At 49.2% G+C, this 11,403-nt stretch overlaps 2 protein-coding genes across 4 annotated transcripts in view; one reads left to right on the top strand and one right to left on the bottom strand.

Annotated features, from left to right (window-relative positions):
- Positions 1-675: 675 nt before the first annotated feature.
- On the top strand, positions 676-2,596 carry YDJC (YdjC chitooligosaccharide deacetylase homolog). Its single transcript, XM_006908656.3, has 5 exons — positions 676-886; positions 976-1,135; positions 1,339-1,438; positions 1,520-1,697; positions 1,907-2,596. Exons 1-5 carry the CDS (start codon positions 723-725, stop codon positions 2,274-2,276), a joined length of 972 nt encoding a protein of 323 aa, XP_006908718.1. The 5' UTR covers positions 676-722; the 3' UTR covers positions 2,277-2,596.
- A 3,895-nt stretch (positions 2,597-6,491) lies between these two features.
- UBE2L3 (ubiquitin conjugating enzyme E2 L3) overlaps positions 6,492-11,403 on the bottom strand; it is a 45,775-nt gene continuing 40,863 nt past the window's right edge. For all 3 annotated transcript variants that reach the window (XM_006908655.3, XM_025044489.1, XM_015586843.2), the window contains one exon: positions 6,492-7,925. In XM_006908655.3, coding sequence (XP_006908717.1) covers positions 7,771-7,925 — 155 coding nt within the window. In that variant the 3' untranslated portion in view covers positions 6,492-7,770. The remainder of the gene's footprint in view (positions 7,926-11,403) is intronic.

Raw genomic sequence — 11,403 nt, 5'->3', positions numbered from 1 at the left:
GGAAAGCTTCTCTGGACCACAGAGAAAAAAATAAGATTATGAATGTAACCTCTTGCACAGAGCTCAAGAGAGGGAAGCAGGGGCTAATGCTTTCTCAAACGAAGCCACTGGCATTACATGTTTTCTTTCATTTTCTTATTGTTTAGAGCTTTTACAAATCACAAAAAAAGCCTTATTTTAGAAAAATCAGGAAAAGACAAATGGGCAATTTTGTAAAAAAGAAATACAAAGAATAAAAACATGAAAAAGTTCATAGTCACTATCAAAAAAATTAAAAGAATGAGATAACTAATTTGATCATTATTTCTCAAAACACAAAAAACTTGGGGGTGGGGGTGAAGAAGAATTGTGTCTATTTGCTTAGCAAAAATATTGGAAGGACACTACCCAAGAAGTTAACAGTGGTGATCTCTGGAAAGCGTAAGAGATTTTTTTATTCAGGACTTTTTCTCTGTATTTTTCATATTAAATATCATTTTTGCAGTCACCGAAAGTTTCGCATTAATAAGTGGAACCGTGGTCAGGTTATGGCGGTGCACACTGTGTGGAGGTGGTGGTGGGAGGTCGTTGCAGGGCCAAGGCGGGACCGCTAGGTGGCGAGAACAAAGGCGAGGTGCTGGTGTGTCGTGGTGTGTGCGTCGGGGCGGGGTCTTGGGCAGTGTTTAGGGGCGGGCCTGGACTGTCCACTCCCCTCAGGTCCCCAGCCGCGGGCGTAGGCAGAGATGGCCAGGCCGCGCGTGCGGTTGGTGATCACTGCAGATGACTTTGGTTACTGCCCGCGGCGGGATGAGGGCATCGTAGAGGCCTTCCTGGCGGGGGCTGTGACCAGCGCGTCCCTGCTGGTCAATGGCGCGGCGGCGGAGAGCGCGGCGGAGCTGGCCCGCAGGTGAGCGGCGGCCCCCTACAGGGTCAGGGCGGACTTGGGGCGCCAACGCCCTGCGGCCGCCAGTGCTCCCGCTTGCGTTCGGCCCGCAGGCACCAAATTCCCACCGGCCTCCACGCCAACTTGTCCGAGGGCCGCCCCGTGGGCCCGGCCCGCCGCGGCACCTCATCGCTGCTCAGCCCCGAAGGCTTCTTCCTGGGCAAGATGGGATTCCGCGAGGCGGTGGCGGCCGGAGACGTGGCCTTGTCCCAGGTGCGGAAATGCGGCTGCAAAAGGATGATTCCCCCCACCCCCAAGGCTCCGTCCCGAGATAGGGTGACGCCATCAGGGGCAGGAGCGGAAGCTAGATGCCTCCCTGGTTCCAACACTGAAGCAGTCAGTTGGAGGTGCAGGGAGGGGTCCTCCTCGGTCACTGAGCCCGGACGTTCAAGGTGCCTATCGTCCTCTCCTTCCAGGTGAGGGAAGAACTGGAGGCCCAGTTGAGCCGCTTCCAGGAATTACTGGGCAGGAATCCCACTCATGTGGACGGGCACCAGCACGTGCACGTGCTCCCAGGTGCGTGGGTTGGTGGTACCAGGCAGGGAGAGGGTCGCAGTTGGGGAGACATGCCCCTTCCTGACTTCACCCCATTCTCAGGCGTGTGCCAGGTGTTCGCTGAGGCGCTGCAGGCCCACGGGGTGCGCTTCACAAGGCTACCTCTGGAGCGAGGAATAGGCGGCTGCACATGGCTCGAGGCTCCTGCGCGGGCCTTCGCCTGCGCTGTGGCACACGACGCCAGTGCCGCTGTAGGTCCTTTCTCCCGCCGCGGCCTAAGGTGAGCCTTCTCCCACCCTACTCGCATGCCCTGCCACCTGCCCGGCCTAGGTCCCAGTGGGTCTAGATGGACATTCACCTGGCCAGCTCAAAGGGAGTCGGGTTTCGCCCAGCGGTGCCTCCACCCCAGATCCTTCCCGCCCGCTTCCTAGCCCTTCCTGACACTGTCCTGCCTGCCAGTCCCTTCCTCTGATACCCAGGTATCCACAGGTGGACCGATGCCTTCGTGGGCCTGAGTACCTGTGGCCGGCACATGTCGGTTCACCGTGTGTCGGGGGCTCTGGCCCGGGCCCTGGAAGGTACACCCACAGGCCACTCCTTGACAGCGGAGCTGATGGCCCACCCAGGCTACCCCAGTGTGCCTCCGGCTGGGGGCTGCGGTGAGGGCCCTGATGCCTTTTCCTGCTCTTGGGAGCGGCTGCATGAGCTGCATGTCCTCACAGAACCCACACTGCGGGCCCGGCTTGCCCAGGATGGCGTGCAGCTCTGCGCCCTCCATGATCTAGACTCCAAAAGACCAGGGGAGGGGGTCCCTGGTGAAGCCACTCTGGAAACCTTCCTGGAGCCCTCCCAACTGTGACCCTGACAACCAAGAACTAATGTCTTGGTGCTCAGGAAGGGGCAAGGATGGAGCTTTGGCACAGCCCCAGACCAGGTCCTTGAATGGGTTCTGTGACTTCCCTGGGCAGAACGATGTTACCTCTATGCCCATATCCTCATGACGCAATAGTGGTGGCCAGAGCTTCAGCAAGCCCTCTTGGCTGCAGGCGGGTCAAGCTGTGACATCTGGGCCTGGGGCCTGCCAAACATTTGATGCCCTTTATGTTTCCATGTAAGCATCTTGTTTAGGTGTAGTGGGGAGAAATTATTGTATTAATAAAATAACATGTTTCTTGTAAACTTGGATGATTTAAAACTGTGCCCAGAAAACCTTCGCAGACACACGAATGGACAAAAGCAACTCCCTTGGGGCCCAAACCAGGTCGCTATTTCAGAAAACTTCCAAAGTCTACTTTCATTCATGTTTAGATTTTATTATTTGGGGTAGGAAGGGGGATATCTCACCAGTCTACTTTTTGTGAGGTATATTATCATCTCAATTTTTATTTAAAAAGAAGTCACCTGTTCTAAGTAAGCAGCCTTTTGCCATCCTAGGGGACAGATCTGAGGAAGTCCTGCAAGCTCAGAGGAGTTCATTGAAATTTTTCCAGGAGGGAAGTCTTCTGTGGAAATGAGATCCTGGATTCCAAACTGGACTAGTGATGTGTGGATGCCCTGTGACTGAAGCCCATGTGGCTTGGACCTGGAGATTCAGGGAACAGGTGGGGAAGAGGGCAAGGAGTTCTCTGGAGCACAGGGAGTCCTACCCTGCTCTAGAGGATGGAAAGGCAGATGGAACATCAAATGGTCCTTCTTGTCTCATGTTAGTGCCTGTGTGCAGGCACCAATGTCCTCCTTTTGCAGACCTAGAGGTGGGCGTGGCAGAGCAGGGATTCGAAGCTACCTGTTTATGTATTTTCTATGCACTGTGCCAGGCATGGAATCAGGTGCCAACAGAGCTCTGTCCTGGCCTAGGCAGCCTTGAAGAATATGCAGCTTTCTGAAGCAGTGAGGGGGGATCATGTTCCTGCCCTCCTGCCCCTCATCCTATCCTTGACTGTGGATTCAGTTTCCGCTTTTCTTCCTCCATTTTCCATCCTAACCTTTTCTTGACCTTGACTCTTCCAGGCACTGGCCCTTTCCTCCTTCCATCCATGTCTGAGAACTGGAATTACTGAGTTTGATATCTTCTGCTGCCTCACCCTCACCTTCTTTCCTCAGCCCACTGGGGTCTGGCCACACTCCTGCAAGCTTCTGGATTGAGCTGGCAGGGGTGGCCTGAAGGCAGCCTGTTGGTACAGGGCCACCTCCTTTGCGGGGGGTTCTGCTGTACTGAGGAGGAGGAGGAGGAGGCAGCTGGCTGTGTAGTTCTGATTCTCAGGATAGAGGCGTAGGTGGACAGGAGAGACTTGGGGGCCTGCACAGATGTTAGATGAAGCTGTAGGAGTGGCTACTGTCACCCAGGGAAGGAGAGAGGGATGACCAGAGATGAAGGCCCGGATCAGCCCTGGGGATGAGTGTTTAACAGTGGAGAGAAGAGAGGGAGCATGGCCAACCCGAGAGGATACACAGGAGACCGAGTTCCATCTCACAAATGGAGAGAAGGTAGTAAGAGAAGAGGGCCATAGGTGGCGCAGGGCCCATTGAGGGGCTGGTTACTGGTGCCCCACCCACCAAGGAGACGGGGGTATTATTATGCCAAACCTGCTGTTGGCTGGGTGGCTTAGGCAAAGGGTTTACTATTATCCACTCATTTGTCAGTCACATATTGAGGGTCTGCTCTGTGCCAGGCCAGGGCTGGGTGCTGGGACACAGCCCGGCCTGTGAGGAGCTCAGTTGGCTACACAGGAACAGTTGGTGTCATCCAGGATGCAGTGGGGTAGCGAAAGGAACACACAGCTAAGTGTGGGGTCAGAGGAGTTCCTAACCCAGCCTGAAGAGGTCAGGGAATATTGTCCAGAGGAAATAACTTCCTTCCTTGGGCTTTGGTTATGCCTCTGCAGTGTTGGGTAGTCATTTTGCTCTGATCCCGAGGCCCACATGGTGCCCTCAGGAGTCCAGTTTGCAAGCAAAAACACTTCCAATCATCCAGAATTGGCTATTAATCAAGTACTGGTCAGGGCATGCACTATGTTAAAGTCCCAACTTCAGCTCTGCTCCACAGGTTGGTGCCACACCCCCACATTTCATGAGGGAAGCAAAGAGAAGCCAGTGCAGAAGGGGCAGGAAGAACTCAGATCATCTCTGGCTTTGCCTTCCATTGGGTCAGATAGTGGAATGCAACAAGAGCCAGACTGTAAGAACACAGGCCAGGTGTCCTTGGCTGTCACTGAACCCGTTTCCTGTGAAAATAGGGATAATGGTACCCATGGGTTGTCCTGAGCTACAGAGGATAAAGTGTTGGGATGTGGCAGAGTACCCAGACCAGATAATCAAAGGAAAGGCTTGCTCCTTGCTTCCTGGTAAAATGACACCTCAGATAGTCTCTCCCAGAAACCTGCCCACCTGGCTGACAGGACAGGCCTGGTCTCAGCCGGTGTCAAATTACAGGCAAGGAATTTGACTGACTGAAAATAGTGTCAGGGCCCCAGTTGGGCCTTGGGCTGAGTCAGCACCTTAGCAGTCTGCTGTTCTGGGGACTCAGGCGTTTCTGACTGGAACCTTTGAGAAAATGGCATAGCCCCACCCTCAGGCACACCCTCATTAGTTCCATGACTTTGATCAGGATGGCCAACTTGCTCCTCTGCTAAATGTGGATATCACTCTTGGAGCTGGCAGGACCGAAGTGATGAATACACGCAGAGGTGCTGTCCCTCTAGTAGGGTGATCCCTCAGATACTCAAAGGGTCCCACTGCAGATCTCAATAGTCTGGACTCTCCAGCCTTTTCTGCTTCGCTCGGGGAAGGCTGGAACATCCCTGCGTGCCTCTTTTGGAGGCTGGGCACGGGGAGAGAGGAGCAGGCAGAAGCTGCAGGAGACCAGAAGCCCGATGACCTGCTATCCCCGTCTCTGAGAGCACAGGCCCCTGGCACTGTCCTCCACCAGTAAGGAAGAAACCCACACAACCACGACAGTGTCGGAGAGCATTTTTATTAAGGGCAGCAGAACGGGATCACAGCATCTTAGAAAGCCTATTCTCTGCCATGTGGGGCAAGGGCAGGGAGGAGGGGGAAGACCTGGGACACTTTGGATCAGGCGGCTGTGAATTCCTGAGTGGGCTCGGGTCAGTGGTGGCAGCCCAACAGCTCTCTTCTCCCCCAGAGGACCCAGCTGTTTGGTTGTGGAGCTGCCAGGGCTGCCTGCCAGCATGCTCAAAGCCTGCTTGGAGGGCTAGGTGACCACCTTGAACTCGTTGGTGGCAGCCCAGCTTATCCAGTTGCCCAGGCCTGAAGGAGGGACCACCCATAGCCTTCCTGGGACCAGGCCTTCCTGAATGGAGCAAATCATGGGGTGTAATGCCAGGGCTGAGAGTCCCCTGGGGGGCTGCCGGCTTTGACAAAGCTATTCTCCTTTGGTGAGCAGTGAGGAGTGACAGGCAGGCAGAGCTACACTTGTAGAAACACGAAGCAATGGGAAAGTTTCCAAGAATGGCAATAATTCTGGATTCAGAGAAGCAAAGATAACAGATGGTAGCTTATTTGGATAGCTTCTGACAGAATTTGGCATTTTATTACAAATCTGTGTATGAGTGAAATAAAGTCCACCGTCACCATTCTGCTAATTAAGAGACAGATGTGGAAATGCTGGCCCAGTGCTCTTGCCATAATGGGCACACCGAAGTCTCCAGAACATGCCCCCTGAGTACCTAGGACTAAAGAAGCCAAGTTCATTGACACACCACAGGGGCCACACACCTAGACAACTAAACGTTATGCTGCCCGACTTACCCATCACTCTCACTTCTGCATAGGTAAAACCAAGCTGTCTTACAGGTCATAAGCTCTGGAAAGAGCTCAAGTTTTAGAACTAAAATGAAAACAAAGCAAAGTTTCTTGAAGTCATTTCTGCACAGGATCTACTCCCCCTGAGAGCCAAGAAGGGAAGCCACCAGTGGCAGAAGCAGAGTTGGTGACGCATGGCATTTGGATCATCAGCTTTCCTCTGGGTGTCAGTGACATGTATTCTCTACTATTTCAGGGAAAGTCCCACTTGCTTTGAAAAAGACATTAACATTCAAATCCTTACAAGTTCATCTGATGATAAATTCTAAGGTCAATTTTTATTTCTACAAAAAAAGGCAGTCAAAACAAATGTTTTTGTTTTTGTACATAAAACACATGTAAAGGATATTACTGAGAGAGCTTCAAGTGGAGCTTGACTCTGCAAAGGCTGTGAGTCCAGAGGGAGAGGGAAGGCCGTCTTGTTCCTGGGCTGGCCTGGCCAGCTGCTCCGAAGGAAGGGGCCAGCAGGGCACCAGTAACCCCAGACTGGTGCTGGCTATAGCCGAGTCCTGCCAATTCCAACCCCGCAAAAGGTCAAACCGTGCTGAGGGAGGGCCGCGGTGGGGCTGCTGCACTGAGGAATTGGAGAGCGAGCTCCGTGGCACATTCGGATGGAGCTTGGTGACAGGTGAACGTGGAATTTCAAATGGATATTCTGGCTTTAGCGTTGTCTGCAATTACCAGCACATCTTCTAAAATGGCTGCAGGGAGGAGCATCAACCTTTGACCTCAGGAGCTTCTCTGGTGAGAAATTCCTCACACAAGTGCACATTGTCCTCTGGCTGGCAGGCCACAGACCTGATATTGCAGGGTTTCCCCAAGCAGGCCAGGCCAGGCTGGAGTTCAATCACACACACAGACATCAGGGCTGCCATTTAATCGTTATTGTGGTAACACTGGCCAGATTTTTACATAAGAGTTGGGCCTCCCGTTTCACAGCTTTTTTTTTAGGGAGTGGTGGTAGTGGTGGTGCTTTGTTTTTAAATTTTTAAAAGGATGCTATAAATTGTAGCCAGGAGAACCAACTCCCACACTGGGCAGTGCAACACGGGAGAAGAGAAGCCACCAGACAAGACAGAACTGTCTCTTCTCCTTTGTGGAGCAGGCAGGGCCTGGGTCTGGAGAAGTGAATGAGTGAAAAATAAACTGAATGCAAGAAAGTAGGAGTTGGCAAGGGCAGGGGAAGAAAGGGAACCACAACCTTTTTTTTTTTAAACCTTAAGGTCTAAATGTAAATTGAAATTTTGGATAAATTTGGACAAGGAAAAAAACACCATTCTTTTAAAGTAGACTGAAGCAGTGATTTTTAAAACAAAGAAAGCAGAACTAGAACATCTTAAATTTTTAATCCTTTCTTTACAGGTTACCTAGACCACTTTTGATTAAGAAAACTGTAGAAAGTTAGTAACTGCCACAAGCAAACACCAGGCGGTGGCACGTGTCAATTTTCCACAGAGTCCTGCTTTGCGGGATGTCTGAGTGCACTGCTTGGGGGCTCTGCTCACACTCGCTGGAATCAATCGCGGCAGATTTTAGTCCACAGGTCGCTTTTCCCCATATTTCTTTGTAAACTCTTCAGCATTCTTACAGAATTTTTTACGGTCCTTAGAGTATTCTTCAGCTAGGTCAGCCCGAAGGGGGTGCTCGGGCTGGGGGTCGTTCACCAGTGCTATGAGGGACTGGATTACTGCCAAAAAAAGAAGACAGCATCACTGGTTAGAACAGTCTCAGAATGGGCAAGGACAAGATATGCAACTCTGACTCTAACGTTGATTTACGTCTATGTGCTTCTAGACAAAGCAGCCTCCGATTTATCCAAAATTCTAACCACCGGCACTCAACTCCTTTCCTCTGTAATTAGGAGAAAGTGATGGACAACAGCCAACATGACAGTGGATAACTGTTGAGAGTGATGCCTGCTCCTCCTTCCTGAACTGATGCCCTGGGAAGGTCCCAGACCCCAGTCACTCCCATCCCCCTCTGAAACTCTGGAGCCCTTAGGCCTGGCTCCCTCCCCTCCCTTCCCCCGCTGAGTAGTTTCAATATCCAAGTATGAGCATGAAGGGTGCATGACAGGCCTGCACCATGTAAATGTATAATGAGCTTACTCTGGAAGACCCATAGGAGCTTCTGAACCAGCAGAGAAAGGTTCGTATGACCACCCTGTCTAACCACTGGGAAGCTGACAACCCCCAGCAGCATTACACTGTCCATTCCAGAGGTGGAAGTCACATCAACAGCTTGGGGTGGGTTCCAGTAAGTCCTAGATATGCTGGAAGGCTAGCCCTGGGGCGGGAGGACGAGGCAGCAGAAGGTAGGGAAGGGAGCCATGCAGACTAGAGTATGGAAGGTCCAGGATCCCTTGACCACCTCAGAAATGGGGGGCACACAGCCGCACCTTGCACATTTCCTTTCCTTGTCCCCATCAGGCCCAGTACCCCCAGAATGCTTCATTCCTTCCCACTGCCACATTTCTAGCAAAAAGGCATCTCTCCTCTGGACTGCCAATGCTGTGAATTCCTTATTGGGGGCCCATGTTTTTCACCCCAGCATTACAAGGGAATGGATTAAAATGCTGGTGCTGGCTGAGTCATACACAAAGGCAGAACCAGTCAACACCACCATGCTGAGCAAAAAGGAACAGCACAAAGTGCTCCTGGCCAAGTGTCCAAAGACGGCCTGCTCCCACCTCTGCCTATTAATGCTACCAGGTGAGACGGGGGCAGTCAAGGGTTCCTGTGATCATCGTGGGCACAGGTGAGGCAGTGGGGTAAGGCAGAAAAGGGTGGCTCTGCAGGGCTGACGGGGCCAAGGTTGAATTAGGAGAGGTGGTTGGGCAAGGAGGGTAGACTGGGAAGAGCGAGCAGGGCTGAAAGGCTCTAATTCAATCTCCGCACCACTCACAGGGGCAGGCATAGGGGCAGACATCGCCTCCCTTTACACACCATCTTTTGCATCTCTAAGAGGAAGCTGATTCTGGAAGTATGTTTTTGTCTACTTCAAGGTTTATCCCTTCTATTGTATTTGATTCTTACCTAAGCAGAAATGATAAAGCTATTTTCTTATTCCTATTTCCCCAACTTTAACCATTGGTATTCCATTGTTTGCCATATATCCACATATAGCCTAAATGATAATTTACTTAATATATTTCTCTAAAGCTCACTTTTTAATACAAATATTTTTAAAAGTAAAGTAAATGTTAGTAACTCAAATGGAGAACCACTTTCACTTGCCATAAACAGAAGGCAAGTATCAACAAAAGGACAATGTATGGCTGGTTGGAATACCTCAGACAAACATTAAAATAAGCACCTAAGGCTTCCTCCTGTCCAGCCAGTGGAAGCAACCACACTGAGACAAATACTGCCAAATGGCACCATCGCAGCTTCTTTAAAACACTGCCCTCAGCTCACTGGCCTAAAATATGTATTTTAGCACTCTCCAAGATTCTCCACCCCACGCTCAGATGTGAGACTTCCATTTTCTTTTGTTCTTGACTTCATTTATAGCATACTTGTATGCTACCTACAGCATTGAGGAAGAGTAAAGAAAGAAAATGGAGTCACTAAATTACTAAAAGTAGTCAAGGTCTGAGGCATGCCTTAGCCAGTCTTAAACTTCTGAACTTCCCAGTCCGGTATTAATACCTGAATGCACATCAGATCGCAGTGTTAATGCCTGGACACACATCAAACCTTCAGATGACCATCGACATGACTTCAAGAAGAAACTGTTGCATTGTCCAGACTAGTGGACATCTGAAGATTACCTTCTTGGACCAGTCATGATGCTAAGAATGCAGGACTAATTCTCAGGAATATACTCTTTCCTATAAGAGCCCTCAGCTTTTCTTTCTCCTTTGGAACACTTCTAAGTTTGGCCTGTGTTTCCAGTTTGCAAACTCTGAGAACCTTGAATAAAGCTTAGTCATTTATTTTCTAGCAAAGCCTCTTCACTTTTTGAGTTCATTTGACAACATAAATAGGTGTCTTCTTGTCTTTTCCTATGATTAGAAATGGCTCTGTGGTAGAACTGCTGCTTCATTAGCATTTTAAGAACCCCACAGGGTCAAATGCTTTGTGAGGGACAGGGAACTGATAAGTTTTCCAGTTTTCCTTCCCACTCTGTTATGGATACTCAGGCTCTTTTACTACTTACTATGCTCATCTTGATACCTAATGAATTAGTAAAAAACCATTTGTTAATGATTAAGACTTGCTTTTCAAAGATATTTTCAGTTTGCAAGTTTGCTATTTGTCTAATTTTCCGAGCTTGCTTTTACTTATTTGATCAAGTCTAAATATTTTCAAATTTATTTAGTAGTTCTGATGAGTATTTCATTCTTTTCCTGTTCCTCTGGGTGCGTTTCTGATTCCTCAGCTAAACTATAATAAAACACAGCTGAGTTTAGCTTGTTTTGATAGTGAGAACATCGATAGCTATGACTGCTTTTCAAACTACAACTATGGCCCCATCCCATCATTTTTCATATATAGAACAGCATGCTCATTACAAATGTCTGGCACTGGTTTCTTGATCTCTTCCTTGATCTAAATGCTCCCCAGAAGCATTTTTTCCCCCTCAAATATTCAGGGGCTTAAAAACATAATAAAAAATGACCTTTTATTCTCATTGTTATATGGTCAAAGAATTAAGCCTATAAAATTTCCTCAGTTTTGTTCTGTTTCTTTGTAATACAGAATATAACCACTATCTAATTTTCCCCCTTTTCATGGGTATCCAGGGGGCTCCACTCTCAGAGTAAAATCTGAATGCTGTCTTCCATAGAATGCACTATAAAATATGTTAACTAACTTTATCTGGTTTGTTATATTTCTTCAGTCCTCTTTATAAATTTTATCTACTTGATTTGTTATAATAGTGTATGGGGAATTGAAACATTCAATTTATAAATTGTTTGAATTTTCTCTTCATATAATTTTGTTATGTTGTTTGGTACATAGAGAGTCAGTATTATGCTGGCTTTGTTATTGGCTGCATTTTATATGGCAAATGTCATTCAACCACCAACTAAGCCCTTACTCTGCTGCTAAGATATCTACTAGATATCTACTAGAACCAGGCACACTGCTGAACAAAACAGTTTTCACATTCTTTCTCTGGTATTATTATTGCTAACTCCTACCACATCCCTATTTGAC

This window comes from Pteropus alecto, unplaced genomic scaffold (genome assembly GCF_000325575.1).
Source record: "Pteropus alecto unplaced genomic scaffold, ASM32557v1 scaffold113, whole genome shotgun sequence".
NCBI lineage: Eukaryota > Metazoa > Chordata > Mammalia > Chiroptera > Pteropodidae > Pteropus > Pteropus alecto.
This window is presented reverse-complemented; position numbering and strand designations above follow the sequence as displayed.